We start from the raw sequence: 16,847 nt of genomic DNA, 5'->3' as shown, positions 1-16,847 counted from the left end.
TATTTATGTATGAAGATATATTAAAGGTTGTATTGAATTTTTATAGTGAGATATTTTTAAAATAATATTTGTCATTTTTATTTTATAATATCATAGGATTAAAGTTGCCTCCTTTATTGTAATTTCTGTATACACCAAAGACTAGAATTGACTGACTGAAAGGTGATTTAATTTTAGTTGCAATTATTTTATGAGATGTTAACATTGATTTATAAAACTGGCCTCTTAAAGTATTGTGCCATCCTTTTAAAAACTATCTTTATTTTTTTAGTGAGTAATAAAACAAGGCTTCTTTCTAGTTTAATGTGTATTGATATTAATACTAATCTTAACTTTTTCTTTTGAATGACCCAGAAATCTATCTAATACATATCTTGTGTAAGTTTACATAACCTGCAGTAGCTATATGCTAAACATTGAAATGCTTCTATTCATTCTACAACTGTTCCTTTTTCCTGCTTTGTGAAATAATTTTTTTGGTTTAGTCTTTTTTCTAGACATTCCTATCCTTGACTTTTCTTTCCAGATTTTGTTTCCTAGCCTGTTTGCCATGTTTCCCTTCTTACGTGTCAGGAAATTATCCTACCCTTCTCCATTTTGGTAAGATAACAACTTATAAAAGAAATCAAAATAGTACATTCAGTATAAATAGGTGGTGCACATTGATTTTTTTTCTTTATAATTTTACTGAAAGTGTACATGTCTGTCTGTCTATTTATTCTAACCCTTTTGGTTTTCCATTTTAAAATAAAATGAAGTTCATTTAGGAAAATTTTTTCTTGATTACAGCCTAAAATATTCCTGTAACAAAAGATTTTTAAAAATTTTCAAACCTTGGCAACCATAAAAATCAGGTTATTTGCTCCTAAAATTGGAGATTTCACTTGGCTTTTTAAAAACGTTCCATATCTTCCTACCAACATGCAAAAGCACAAGTAGTTGTCAGAGTGACGAGGTGTAATTACAAGAGTTAAGTTATGGTCATGCCTTTTGTGCCATTTGTATAGTGTAAATTCATTGTTATGACTTTTAAGTAAACTTAAAATCATTTAGATATATTATGAGTCAAAAATGTGCACTGTTCTGTATTACTAACATAATGGCATAAATGGAGAACCTGAGAGAGTTTTAGAATGGTGAAATTGTCTTGGTGTTGTAGCCCCCAAACTGGACATTTGGAAGGCCTATTATATAAGCATGGTGTATTTTGTAAATCTACGTTTATTTACCCTTTGTTTTCATTTCTTTTAATTTCTTCCATGTTTCTCTGTTTTCTTTCTACAAGTTGCTTAAATATGCATTTGAAAATAATCTTTATAGGCCAAAATGATTGATTTTTATTTTTCAAAGTGTTTTGTGGGCTATCAGTGTACATTTGTCAGTGTAAAAAGAAATTTTTAACCAACCGTATCCTATTCTTAATATACTTTTTAAAAAATACTGATTCTTTTTCAAGATATTTACAAATATATAGACAGCATCCACCTGTAATCCCAGCTACTTGGGTGGCTGAGGCATAAGGATTTCAACTTTGAAGACAGTCTACCAATTTAGTGAAATCTTGTCTCAAAATAAAAAGGGTTAGGTTGTAGTGCCATGATAGGGTACCCTTAGGTTCAATCCCCAGTACCACCAAAGCAAAACAAAACAATTATTTACAGATAGAATGACCTTTATATAAGTATATATTTAAATTACACCTTTTTTAGATCATATAATACATTTTCCACTGCAGTCTTTATTTCTTGCTATGACTTGTTATATAGTTACAGTCACCAAGAGACTAAAAAATTAACCTTAATATATTGCAGTGTCTGTTGTGATACATTATCTTAGTGACTTGATCAAAGAGAGAACACACAGTGTAATCTATAGAAAAACATTAGCAGTAGTCAACCATTGCTTCCAATTTTAAAATACATATTGCCAAACAGTGATGCCTCTTTTTTTGCCTTACATTTGTGTCACTTATTCCTTAAAACAAAATTTTAAAAATTATTTTCATATGAAATTTGATGAATTAAACATTGAGGGTGATGATGAATATTTTAAGCAATAACAAATCACTGTTGCAACATCGTAGTATCTAACAAAGTATTATAACCATCCAGGCAAATGCTAAAGGGGAGAAAAAAAATCCAGGCCTGGAAAATTAGGATATCTGCTGCCATTTGGCTGTGGTTAATATCCCTGGCTTGGAATCTGGGTTAAACCAGTAACAAGTAACAATGGAAGTACCAGGAATTACTGGTAGGATTCTTTTATTATGTATAGATACCTGGGCTTCAGAGTTACAACTACTTCTTTAGCATGATTTTATGGATTATCTAGGAAAAGGCAAGGTAATGCATACCATTCTTTCAGAGGTATGACTTACCTAGATTCTTCTTTAAACCCAAATTTTTGGGTCAAAGATCATTCAGCCTTTGATGGTAGAGAAGCAGATTGATCTTTATAGCATTTTCCCTTGGTATTTGATTTGCCTTAGATTTATAACTATCTTATGATTTCTACAAATGGTAATGTCTAAGCATAGATGCTTAAAACAGTTTTAGTTCTAACTGTAACATCCCATATGAAGACATGTTAAATCATACTTTTGGCCTGTAATCTCAGCAGCTTGGGAGGCTGAGGCAGGAGGATTGCAAGTTCAAAGCCAGCCTCAGCAACTTAGTGAGACCCTGTCTCAAAAAAATAGATAGTGCTGGAGATGTTGCTCAGTGGTTAAGCATGCTTGGGTTCAGTCCCTGGTACCAAAAATAAATAAATCAGTAAAAATCATACTTTCGCTTTACACTGAGAAATGCAAATAGAGAGCAGCAAGGTGCCAGATACAGTTGGATCCTTAAAATTTGAATATCAGTCCACTACGTTAAGTTTAAAACAAATTTTATGATGTTGTAATTAATTAGAAGTTTTAAGTAGATCATTTTTTTTTTAATAAGCAAGAACTTCAGATGATAGTTTCTGTGTTACTACAGTTTATGGTACAGATTTATCTTTCAATAAAAACTTTTTGTTGAAGTCTAAATATCTATTGAAAACATAACCCTTATTGTTTATAAAGTCTTGTACTATAAAATATATCAAGTAAAAAGAATGTGTGATTCTATCTTAAGGGTGTTGTTTTCCAAATGCATATGAAAAGCACAGGTCAACTTGTTAGTCCTTCAAAGTAGTGGTACTCTTTTGTTCAAAAGCCAGAAACATTACTTTTTACCCCTTAAAAGGTACAATTATATCTCAGTAGACAATATTTATTTTTATTCTCTAGATGTTGTAAATTTTGATGACATAGCTTCCTCAGAAAACTTGTTACATCTCACTGCAAATAGACCGAAGATGCCTGGAAGAAGACTGCCTGGTCGCTTCAATGGTGGACATTCTGTGAGTTACACTTACTATAGGAAAACTCAGAAGATTTAGCAAATACAAAGTCCATTTGAAGATGAGAAAATTAGAGGTTTTATAGCTACATCTAAATAAATCAGGAGAGGTACCTCTTACAGTCAAATGGCAAAAGCTGATGTATAAGAAAATAACAAGGAAAGAGATATGTTCTTCAATATGGTCTGGAATAGATTATTTTATAAGACCATAACCACACAGCCCAGGGTCAAATGAGGACAGGGAACCTGTTCAATCTATTAATCTAACAATAGTGATCAAGATTGAAAAGTAGAAGATAACTCATTTTAGGGTAAAATGAGAAACTTTTTTCTTTGGAAATATTCAGGATTTTTTTGTAGTACATTTCCCATTATCTAAGTAACTTGTTATTATGCTTTCTGTTTTTTGCCTGGAATACAGGTTGTACTTTAATGATAGTATATTAACTTGTATTTACTATGATGTTTTTATCCTACTTAAGTGGAAAAAATTTTTGTTGCTGTGAGATGAGTTATTCTTGCCCTCATGTGTTATTCAGCTTGAAGTTACATAATATCTTTTTAAGAGTAATGAAATAACAAGAATAGTAGCAAGTGAAGTAGTATAAGTAATTTTCTTTATTATCCAAATGCCTACTACAGTTTCCTTCTTTGATTTGTTCTGTTTCTTGATTTCTAAAAAAATCATCTAGCCAACTCAAAGCCCAGAAAAAACTTTGAAGTTATCAAAAGAAGAAGATAGTGCCAATCTAAAGCCATCTGAATTTAAAAAGGATACATGCTACGTTCCAAAGGTGAGTCACATCATGCTATAACATTTGTATAGTTTTCAGGATTCTTTGTGAACATCAGAATTATAGAATTTAGTATATTTTCTAAAAATTATTTCTTCTGCCAAGAAATAAAATAATTTTTTTGAGGAATTGAGTTGTTAATCTTTTTTATTATTATTCTTTTTTTATTGGTTATTCAAAACATTACAAAGATTGCAGAATCACATCGGTTACACATCCACGTTTTTACATAATGCCATAATAGTAACTGTTGTATTCTGCTACCTTTCCTATCCTCTACTATCCCCCCTCCTCTCCCCTCCCATCTTCTCTCTCTACCCATCTACTGTAATTCATTTCTCTCCTTATTTTTTTTTTCCCATTCCCCTCACAACCTCTTATATGTAATTTTGTATAACAATGAGGGTCTCCTTCCATTTCCATGCAATTTCCCTTTTCTCTCCCTTGAGTTGTTAATCTTAAGTCAGATATTTTTAGAAGAGCTTATATTGTTTTTAAAATTAATAATGTTACTTATTTCATATTTTTAAGGCATAGATTTATATATCTGTTTTATTTTCTTATTAAACATATACTCTGAAATTGTCTAGTCCACATACTTTTAAAAGAGTGATAACACTTAATTAGATCAGAAACCATTATTTCTTTACTCTTTACCTAGCTTGGTTGTTGGCACCATAATTAAACACTCAGTATATACTGGAATGAATGGCAAAATACATGGATCCTTCTATCTGTTACACGGTCTTAGGTATCTTTTCTAAACTTGTGCTATTTTTATTTAAAATATTTTTACCACAACTGACACATATACTTAAAAAGGTCACATCTCCTCCTAAGTTGTTCCTTAGTTTTATTACAGGGAATTTGGATACATTTGCAATTTATTAAATACAAATAAATCTCATTCTCTAAGCAGTTGACAATCAATTGGAATTTTACTAAAATGGCTTTGTTGTTTTATTTTGCTACAAAAACGATTCCAGTACGTGGATTCATCTTAATGCTGCTTCCATGATCATTCTAAATTTTTTCATAATTACTTTTAAGTCAGCCTTTTTAGATAGTCTAAATGATATGTGTTTAATATGGAAGATCAAGTAACACCTTATTAATACTTATATATTCTTGCTTTAGATTCTCCAGTAGGCACAGCATACATAAGATAAATTTGATGGATTTTTTTTTGTTTCTCCTTTTTAAAAACAAAGCCATTGCCATTTATTTCTTCCACAAAATCCACTAGTTGTTGCAAATTAATTCTTTAATTGTCTGTTGTTTTTCTCCAGTCAGGAACATCAAACTGTTTCTTGAATTTTCAAATTTACCGTTATCTTGGAGTACAGGTTACCAAAATGCTAGGGACCAGAAGTGTTTCAGATTTCCAGTTCTTTTGTATTTTGTAATATTTGCAAATGTACAATGAGATATCTTGAGAATGGGACCCAAGATGAAGTACAAAATTTATTTGTTTTATGTACTTCTTATACACAAAGCCTGAAGGTAATTTTATACAGTGTTTTTAGTATGCCTACATTTTGACTTAACCCATTATATAAAATCAGGTATAGAATTATTCACTTGTGGAAAGTTGCTACTCAAAGATTTGAACTTTTGAGCATCTTGAATTTCCAGTTTTCAGGTCTGGGATGTTCAGTCTGCATTGTTATTTTTAAACATCTTTTGCTCTGAGTATCTTTTGTGCTTAAATGTAATATACATTTATGTATACAAATAAGATCAGAAGAAACTTTTATTATATTTTCAGCCATCTGTCTACCTTTCAACACCTTCAAATACTTCTAAAGCAAATACATCTGCTTTCCTAACTCCATTAGAAATAAAATCTAAAGTAGAAACAGATGATGGCAAAAAAAATCCCCTAGATGAACTTCGCGCCCAGATTATTGAATTGCTGTGTAGTGTAGAAGCACTGAAAAAGGATCATGGGTAAGTAACCTTTGTTTTCTTCTGTGAGTACTACCTAGTACATATGCAAATAATTCTTTCAAAGTGTATCAAATAAAGATCTGTTCTGCCTGTTTCTGGTATAAGCAAGTATGTTTTCAAAGAAAATTTTCATTAAAGGTGCTTTTGATAAAAACTTGAATTGGAAAACTTGTTCCAGTATGTTAGTCCTGGAATAGATACATGTTAACCTCTAAATTGGACTAGAAATCTTCTGGTTAGACATAGGAGTTAAATGGTCTTGAAAAACATGAGGAAAATCATATTGTATTTTAGGGTCAGTTATATATGTATAGTTGAATTTCTGAGAGGGTTAGGATAGGTGATCTCTAAAGCCTTTCTCTTAACTCTGAAAGTTTTTGATATGGTGTACAGTTGGACATCCCTAATTGAATGTGAGAGACCTTGTAGAGCTTAAGTACATGTAAAAGATCACTTACTGTAGCCCTCTCCATTTTTTAAAATGAAGAAATAAAAGTTCAGAGAAGTCAAGCTATTTACTTATTATACAGCTTTTTAAAAGACAGAACTAAAACAACCCTCAAGTCCTCTATTATTTTAGAGATCTTTTCTATTAAAACTAGTATTTGAATTCTAAAACTTGGTATTTTAAACATAATACTGCAAAATATCAAGGTAAAACAAATAAATGAGTCACTAATCTGTTTGAACTTAGAACGATGGTGCTCATCCCCTTACATCAACATCCTTTCTAAAAGAATTTGTATTTTTAGAATATAAAATTCACAGCCAGAGGCCATGTTACCCAGGACCTAATTTTAAACCATTTCTTGTTCAATTCTCAGGTGGCCTAGTATTCTTTATAAAAAAAATGTAGTGAGATTAATAACTTGAGGTATTTGTAGTTCATAGAACATTTATTACCTCTTAGAAACAAAAATGTATCTTGAATAACTACTTAAAATATGTGTGCATGTATATATTTATATATATTATATATTTTAGGTACATAATATATAGTTTGTCATTTGATGATACATTAACCCAAATTGGCTTTTGCATTACTATTATATCTTTATAGGTTACATAAGTAATATTTATGCATCCAATATTAAAATCTAAAATGCATGCAACAAGTAACTAAAAAATACAGCTTGACATATAAAGATTGAAATATGTCAGTCATCTAAGTATTCATTAGAGAAGTTGCAGAATAATACTTACAGTTTGATCCTGGATTTGTAAAAAGAAAACAGTGGTATATAAAAACTATACATTTGTCAATATATTTTTAAAAGAAGAATAAAAATGTGAGAAGTACTAAATTATTAGATCAGAAAGCAAATAATGTTAACACTATATAGGTAAATAGAATGGGATTAATAATGCAGAATTAGTCTTAAATATAGATTTAATGTATAATGAAATCAGAATATTGAATAATCACAATAGAAAATATATAAACTAGGATAATATTATAGAAATATGAATTTAGCTTAGGTGTATACCTCTTATCACTATAAAATAAGCTCTAGATGAATTTGAGTTGAATATTATTATTTCAAAAATTATGGTCAAGTAGAAAATAGAAAATTTGCCTCATATAGAGGCATGGTTTTCTAATTATTAAAGGCCTAGAAGAAATTAGTTTTAAAATGTTAATTTAAATAATATAAATAATTTTAAAAGTTCCTTTGTTTTAGTTAATAAATTTTTAAACAGTTTCTCAAACTTTTTCTATACTCTTCTTTTTGGTGGGGGCTGTGCTGGGAATTAAACCCAGGCCCTTGCACATATTAGGCAAGTGCTCTACCAATGAGCTACATTTCTAATTCTTTTTTATATTTTTTAATTTTTCATTTTTGAGAAAGGATCTCATTAAGTTGCCCAGGATGGCCTTGAACATGGAATCATTTTGCCTAAACCTCTTGGGTAGCTGGGATTAGAGGCATGCACCATCATACTGGACAATTTTTTGACAGTACTCATGAAGGGAATTTTTCTAATGTATGTTAAAAGGCAGAAAATATGCACAAACAAACAAACAAACAACAACAACAACAAAACCCAGCTTTTAGCCCTCTCTCCCAACCTTGAATGAGAAGTAAGTGTGAAGCTCACTGAGAGCTGTCGGTATCAGCCACCTCAGGACCTCAGGCAGCATGGCTTCATCCAGCTTCACCAAGTGGCACTCCAGGTTCCTGCAGTTTGTGGAAGCCTTCCAACAACACAGCTGGCTGATTCCACCCATTTATACAGACAAGGATTGGATTGAGGCTATCCATGACCTATGGCTTCGAGGAACTTTCATCGATTTCAACGCCAAGGAAATTTGCATCTTTAGCACCCTGGCCTTTATGGCTATAATTCTCTTGTCCCCCAAACCTGACCATTCCTCCCTTCCTTCAAATTCGTTGTCCCACTCCAACAGGAAGTAGCCAGAAGATTTCAATGCCCTGAGTCCAAACAAAAAGAAGAAGGGAGGAATGTTGGGTTTTCAAGAGACCTTGGCATTAGGTTTTATTTGCCCCATTGGGTCTCTCCCCACTGAAGTTTCTATCTCTACAGAAGAATATTACACAATCCCTTACCCCTCCACCTCTTGTCTCAAGGGCGCCAAAGTCAAAATTTTTCTCCAAAAATTCCCTTAAGACACATTTTCTAATCACCCTTTCCTAACAAAAACCCTGCCAGTCACCACTATTCCTGAGTCACCCTGCAAATCAGCAACTGCCACATGGCCTAATCAACACTTGTAAAGCCAAAACTGGCTCAGGGGGCTGCTCTCTTCCTCTCCTTTTCTTCTCTTTCGTGCAGACCCCAATAAAATCTCTTAGTTCAATTAAAAAAAATCAAAAACAGATATTTGAATACTAAATGGCATAAATATGAAAATTTAAGCAGAGTGAAAATGTTTTCAAATAATTTCTGAAAAGACACAATATGGAATATATACTTATAGAATCTTTATTGAAAAAATAGTTGAATATGGAAAAATAAAATTACGAGTTAAGAAAGATTGGTTATAATAATTTTGCTGTTTGGTTTGAATTTTAATATAATATTTAATTTAAAAAAGGGAAAGTATCGGTGAAATTATCAGATACATTGTAATTTGCCTTTATTGTGACTTGTTGATATTATTTTGTAAATTGTTTTGGCTCTGAAGTATCTAGCCAAAATAAAATATATACTAGATGAGTGTGGAAAATTGCTTTTAAAAGCCATGTATTATTTCCTTTTTTGTTTTTTTCATAAGCTGTTCTGAATTTACTTAATTTATCTTAGATAAGTTTGCCAGGGTTTTGCTCCATTTTTTTTTTTTTTTTTTTACTATTAACATTGAATTGTTGAAACTAGAACATCTGAAAATTTTATCAGTCAACATAGCTAGTTTCCCTCATATACCTGGGAGGTTAGGCAGAAGAGATTCTGTTAATTTGTCTATTTGCCTCGTCTATATTGTTTAATTGGAAGTAATAAATATTTTGTTTTTTAGGAAAGAACTGGAAAAACTGAGAAAAGATTTGGAAGAAGAGAAGGCCTTGAGAAGTAATCTAGAGGTAATTTGTTTCTCCCAGCATTGAGATTTTAGACAGTATAAACTATACTTTTTTTTTTTTTTTTAATCCCAACTATGTGATTGGTTTTACAAATTACGCCATTCTATTCCACTTGGACATTCCCTACTGCATGGTATCAATTTTGTAAATATCTTGTTGATACTCTGTCATATTTCATTCATTCAAACGGAAAAACATCTTTGAACATTAACTCTCTAGGGCAGTGCATAAGCCTGAAGGTATATATTTGTGAATAAAATAAATATTGTTCTTTTCTCTTACATCACCAGTTTATTTTTTCCCTGAGGCAGGACTGGTGGTGTTATTGCTTTCCAGTTCTCACTAGAAGTTTACCTTTATTCTTTGCTGATGGCTGGCAATTTTATTTAATTCCTTTTTCTTCCTTAACTTTCTTTCTCTGCTCATGCATTTTTGTCTTCATTTGTGTTCTTCTTCCTACATATGTAAGAGAAAATTGTATCTTGCTTCCCCCCACCCCGCCCCGAGGCTCTTCTTATTCTCTATTGAAATATTTCATATCCTCTCTACATTTTACCTTACCTCATTACTTAGCCTGTTTCTTTTGTCAGCATCATAGGTCAAGATAGAACATGGGACTGTGGTTATAGAACTTGAGCTCCTATTCTGAATTATAGTCTTGACTACCCTAAATTATATCATTTAGGCTTAGCTCTTTCTGTTCATTATCTCATTCGATACATATAAGGACTTGTAAAGATTATTGTTTTTATTTATAAGGGTGAGAAAACTGGAGATTAGAATGGTGAAATAAGAGCAGTGGAACTGAAAATTTTTAACAGAAGTAACCAGACTTTAAAATGCCTACTCTTAGAAATTATCATACTGGGTAAACTTGGGTGAGTCACTTAACTTTCTTTAACTTTAGTTGTTGAAATAATATATTTAAAGATACAATTTACAAAGTATTATAAAAACTTCATATTTACTCTTATATCTGACAAATTGTTTTTTTTTTTTTGATGCTTTTGTTTCTTTGTATAAAAATATTCAATTTCCCCCCTTCAAACCAAAGCCTTCTTCTGGGTCTAACTGCCCTTTTGATCTACTGTACGTGTTTTCTCTTTTTATTTGAGGTTCATTTCCTACAAAACAAAAATAACTATCATTCTACCCTCTCACAAAAAGCCTACATTTGCAGTGTCTGAGTCTTTACCTTCATTTCATTCTTTAACCCCTTGCATTTTATTAGGTTTACTGATGCCACACCCAATTTCTCTTCTTCAATTTCTGTACATTTCAAATTTTTACTGTTTTCTCTTTGTCAGAGGTTTGTTGTAGTAAGGTGATACTTGTTCCTTGTCTAACTTCTCTTTCCTTTTTGTTTCTTGAACCTTAAATGTAAATATTCCTTAACTACTATCCTTTGCTCTTTTTTTCTATGCATTCACTGTTTTAATTCATTTGCAACAGTGAATCTAGTGATTAGCTTTAGTGCATCTCCCTCTAAATCTAATTCTTGTATTCCCAGTTTCTTTTAGTCTCCCTGGATGTTACATGGTGAACTTACCATATCTCCAGGGAAATATTTTATTTTCTTCTTTTGTTTTTTTGACTTCCTGTTTCTGTTACCCTTCTGGTCACACATACATGACTCTCTTCTAATTCTATTACTTTCAATTCTGTTTGCTTTACCTTCTAACTTTTATGTCAACACTTTCTTGTTCTGATGTGCTTTATTTTCTATTGAGCTTGCTCAAGTTTCTCTAATTTTATTGCAGATTAATCTTTCATTACTCAGGTACTTCCAAAAGTTTTCTGTTACTTGTTGAATGAAGTTCAAAATTCTCAACTTGGTGTGTGAGGTCTTCTATTATCTAGTCCTAGTTTATCTTCCTTTCTTAATTTCTGATCCTCCATTGTGCCTTAACAAGTTGATACATCTGAATTTTCACTCTTCCTAAATTATCTTCTTGCCTCATCTTCTAATGCTCATTCTATAGATTCTTAAAGACCTGCTCAAAGAATCATATTTATTAAGCTGGTAGTAGTCTTCCTTTGACTAGAAGTTTTAATTTTCATCCAAATTTACATTTCCTCTAGTTTTTAAAGACATGTATAAATCATAATTTTCAATCCTATTACTGTACTATTTGTTTTGTTCCGTCCCTTATTATAAGGCTGTTTAGAGTGAGATCCATGTCTGTTTCATCTTTGTCCATCACTCCTAACAGTGCTACACACTTACTAGACACCTAATAAATTATTGTTGTATTAATGAATGTTAGAGGAAACGTGTTTAAAATACACCTTAAATTCACAGCATGTAAATTGGTAGAAATTGAGAAATTTAAAAAAAAATTTCTTGACTTTGTTTTATACATACATGCTAATATTCATATATGAAAATAAGATAAGCAAGAGGAATGTTTGTGTCATAAAAATTATGAAAGGAATCAAGTGAATTCTTTTTTGAAGAATTTAATTTTTCCAACGTGATCAGATGTTACCCTCCTGTTGAACTGTATTTTTTCCCCCTAATGGGCAAAGTTTGACCTCTGTATTTGTAAAAGCACATTTAAGTCATTAAAGTTTTAGGATCATATAGTTAAAGAAATGTTTGCAGAAAGATTAGATGTAGTATTTTGAAATACTATAATGTTAGTACTATATAATACTAAATTATACTTGGGGGCGATAAAAAAGGAACAATGAGGAAGGTAGATAGCAATATAAGATTTTGCTTGATAACTAAAATTTATGTCAGAAATCACTGTTTGTATGGAGTAGTACTGACTTTGAATGAAGGATTATTCCTCCCACTTTTTATTCCCTCTTTTGCCAACTTATTTCTTACTGCTTTCTGTGCATTCTTGCCTATTTTCACTTATCTTTGGAAACAAGACAGTAATACTACATGAAGAGGATGATTTAAAGATATTTTATCTAATTGAGACTGTAAATTGAGACTTGTTCTCATTCAATACTGCCAAAACATTTAGTGCATAATTATATTATTAAAAGAAAATTTAAGAATGATATCAGGAGAGATCCTGAAGTTAATCAACCATATTTGGATGGTTGGCATTACTTAGGAGATTGTGACCACATCAAAATTATACTTTACGACTAAGTCAGAGGTTAACTGATGCACGCGTTGCTTATGTGCATTGTTAAAAAAGAGGCAATATTATCAGGAAAAAGCAAGGAAGTGAAAGGTAAAGAAAACATTGGTGAATTGGGAAGAAAGTCAGTACAAAAACTGGACAATATAGACATAGACTTTACTAATACAAATCCTATGCCACCAGTTACTGATGTAGAAATATTGACTTACTATTTAATGTCTTTTAGCCTCAACTTAGTCATTTGTAGTATCTGAAAATAAAGTATCTCTTTGTAGTCATTATGATCATTTTTTTTCCTTTCTCTTAAGTGAAGGGGCCCTTCTCCTAAAGGTGGAAATATTTCTAACACATTGTCTGAATCTTGGATATATTTCTGGGCTTTAGAGACAATTTAGTACCTTCTGTTTATAGGTGGGGAATTTGAAAGGAAGTAATGTTAAGCAATTTACCAGTAATACATAGATAGTGAAAATCATGGAATATAAACTGGTCCTTTATTTTTTATACTATTCTACACTGCCCTCTTTGTTTAAATGTACATTTTTAAATTTGATTTCCAGAGTTCTTTTGTTTTTTATAGAATAATTTTTTAAAAATTCTTTTAAATTTCACATTACTTAATATTGTTCTGGCTGTAAAAATTATAGTTGATATTTTTCTTGTTGTTCAGTGCTTCTTTGGAACTTGTACTGTGACATTTTTCTTCTGTTGAGCATTTACTCAATATTTATTACACCATGGGAAACTGGATTTTAGATCTGGAAATTAAAATCTACTGGCTTAAAAAGTATGATCAAATGTTAATGACATATGTCAAAATAATTTGCACGAATGTATATTTTATCTGTTTCCCAATTTATATTTATTTTAGATGGAAATAGAGAAACTGAAAAAAGCTGTCCTGTCTTCTTGAAGTGTTCCAGGGACTCAGATACAACAATATGAACTTCCATCGACTTGTTACTTAAAAATTTCAAACGCTGATGTTGTGATAATGAAATATGAGTATATGAACTATATTATCTATTAAAAAGTAAGGGGGTGGGTGTTTTTTTAATATATATATATATATTTAGTTTTGCCAATATGAAAAAAAAGAGGCCTTATTTCTTACTGTGCTGGGATTGCAAACATTATTTTTGTTTGTTTGCTTGAAAATACTACTGAATCTGTATAAAAAGGAAAGAAAGTTCATAATTTTTTATTGAAACTTGTAGTATTATTTTTAAAGAGATCTATACTATAAATATGGTGATATCTTTACAAGTAATCTGTAAGATAAACTATTTGAGAGCGACAAATTAGCTTTATAGTAACTATAGTCACTACTTTTCCCATGATACATTAAGGGATATAAACTTTGTAAATATATACATATTTTTACTTTTAGCTTCTTACCCAAGATTACACTGTTTTGCCTGTTTGTCTGCAGTGCTGTTTTTAATTTGGGTGATGAAATAGGAGTTTCCTAGCTATAAATCAGATTACTCACCCATGCATACAGTAATAACTAATGAAATAATAAAAACAGTTTCAACTTTGAGTGTTTTATATTGCTTGCACTATAGGATTCATAAAAGGAATTTAGTTAAAATGTAATGGATTATTAAACATGAGCTTTATTATAAGTTCATTAATTCTAAGGAATCTAAAAACATCAATTTAATCCTTTACTTGTGCCTAGAAACTACAGCACATATGAAATAGTAAACACCAGCCTTATTGCTGTACTTTCCTGCTTGTTTTGCAGTCTCAAATATTTCATTATCTTTAGTTCTTCATACTCTTCCCTCTGACTTTAAATAATGTAATATTAGGAAAACAATATCCAAATCTTTTCAGAACCTCATATAAGGCTTCATACTGGGACAAGTTGTCATTATGTAAATACTCAGGTTTTACAGTGTATAATTTCCATAATAGGCCAAACTAACTCCTGGAGATATTTTGGAATGTTATTTAGGTTAAAAGTTTAGAAAGGGTGTTAGTATATCATAAAATATAACATTACAGCTTATTTAAACCAAATATAGTTGATCATATTGAAAACCACATTTTCACAGAGTGGGTGAATCAGCAATTTCTTCAGAGTCATTTATGAACAGTTGAACATTTCAGAATGTTATATTCTATACGTAATATGTCTAAAAACTTATAGGTTTATTTAAAATTTTGAAATTTTTCATTTGGAAAAAAAAAGGCTTCCAGCTGTACTATAGGAAATGATTTTGAGTACCAAGTTATCATGCTTCCTTTTTTTTGTTTTTGTTTTAAACCACCCAATGTTTTTTCTTTACATTTTTTAAATCTCAAAAGTATGGAAATCTTGTGTAAATGAAATTCTTACTGTTTAAAAAAGATATAAAAAGAACTGAAGTAGAAAATAATAGAAATGCCAATACACAATTACTTTATATTTAAGTCACAATGTTTGGGCTTTGGGGGAAAGCTAATTTTGCTTTTTGAGTGTGTACATTTTAACTATTTAATGTCTTTGGGCTCTTCTAATGAGATCACTACTGAACAAAATTGTTCCTTTTTGTTTTTAAAATGATTAGTCAAATGAATGATTGCCTTGTTAAATAAATTATATTATCAATTAATGACAGTCCTTAGGTAAAAATAAAAATACTGCATCCTAGATACCATATCTTCCAGCTTTCTCATTGGAAGATGTACTAAGTTATCCCTACCTACCATAACAATGGGGTGAGAGAAGGTTCCAGCAGATTTCAGGTTATTCATGAAGGTTTTTGGTCATTTTTCTGTAATATATTTGACTTTCCTACTTCTCAGATTATAAAACTCATTGAAGTTCTCTCTGCTTTTCTACCCTTGACAAAATGTAAGGAAAACCAAGCAAGCTTGAAATTAAGGGGGAAACGACTCCTTTATCATAGTTTACCAGTATTTGCTCTTGATATGAAGACTTTCCTAAATTTCATGTCACAAAATGGTATGTAATAGTAATAGCTTTTATTGGAGGTGAAACATTAGTTCCCACACTCCACTCCCTATTTGTGAGTATAAATGACAGAAAAGATGAGTCTGTTGTTGCCAAATTATTAGTGAATATATAGTTCAGGTTTGCTATGCTTTGAAATACATAATACTAATTTTCTAATTGTATTCAATGTTACTTTTTTGTGTTGTGACCACTAAGCTTCTGTCTTATAAAGCTGTTACCTCTACAGAATTTTATAGAACTTTACTGAAGAGTCTAAAAATGCAGAGAGAGAATGGGTCTTGTGGAACAGAGGATCCTTTTTTTTTTTCTTTTTAAAATTAGCTCCTTACTGTGATTACAGGGAGAAAAAAATTCAAGTGCTCTGTAAGTTTTTTGGTAAATTTTTTATGCTTGCATTTAAACTTGAAATGTATGAGCAGAATGAGACAATCAGTTAAAATCCAAAACGAGAAGTGTTATAATTGAATGGCCTTGTTTTGCTGTAGCAATAAAATGACCAAGTGCAATGACTTAATAAAATCATCTTTTTAAAGTTGCTGCTATGAATATTTTTAGCTATAAAATTTTATCCTTGTTTTAGCCTGGCTTGCCTTTAATAACTATTACATAATGTGGTTGCTGTTGTAATCTAACATTCCAACACACACACACACACACACACACACACACACACACACAAGCATACACGAGGAATCTCAAAATAGTATATTTACTGACTTGTAAAAGTGTTGTAAAAAAAAAAGGATGCTTTTTCCTCAAAATAAAACTCAATAATAAAAGAATCGTATCGCTATTTTTGTCAGTTTTTGTTATTATTAACTTTAGCATATGTTTATTTTAGAGTGATGAATATTTATAATTTGAATTTTCCAAATAAAAGAAACAAATAGAAAATGAAAGTATTAAAGCTTCTAGGCCTGTGTGACTTTTCTTGTATCTTTCGAAATATGTCATTTCATCTGAAACTGTAAGACATTTCCTACCTCCCAGGATTATGGGGATAATTTGAAGTGATTTATATAAATGCTTTGTGAAGTGCTTGGGATACAGTTGGTTCAGAAAAAAATGAAGTTTCAAAAAAGCATTTTACAGTGTTG

At 30.9% G+C, this 16,847-nt stretch overlaps 1 protein-coding gene across 2 annotated transcripts in view; it reads left to right on the top strand.

The window, feature by feature from the left end:
• The window catches only part of Cd2ap (CD2 associated protein), a 97,157-nt gene extending 80,614 nt beyond the window's left edge, over positions 1-16,543 (top strand). For both annotated transcript variants that reach the window (XM_013355819.4, XM_005318598.5), the window contains 5 exons: positions 3,275-3,387; positions 4,082-4,183; positions 5,952-6,133; positions 9,612-9,675; positions 13,654-16,543. In XM_013355819.4, the coding sequence (XP_013211273.2) occupies positions 3,275-3,387; positions 4,082-4,183; positions 5,952-6,133; positions 9,612-9,675; positions 13,654-13,695 (503 nt within the window). In that variant the 3' untranslated portion in view covers positions 13,696-16,543. The remainder of the gene's footprint in view (positions 1-3,274; positions 3,388-4,081; positions 4,184-5,951; positions 6,134-9,611; positions 9,676-13,653) is intronic.
• The last annotated feature ends 304 nt before the right edge of the window (positions 16,544-16,847 follow it).

The sequence above is a fragment of the Ictidomys tridecemlineatus genome, chromosome 8, assembly GCF_052094955.1.
Source record: "Ictidomys tridecemlineatus isolate mIctTri1 chromosome 8, mIctTri1.hap1, whole genome shotgun sequence".
Lineage (NCBI taxonomy): Eukaryota > Metazoa > Chordata > Mammalia > Rodentia > Sciuridae > Ictidomys > Ictidomys tridecemlineatus.
This window is presented reverse-complemented; position numbering and strand designations above follow the sequence as displayed.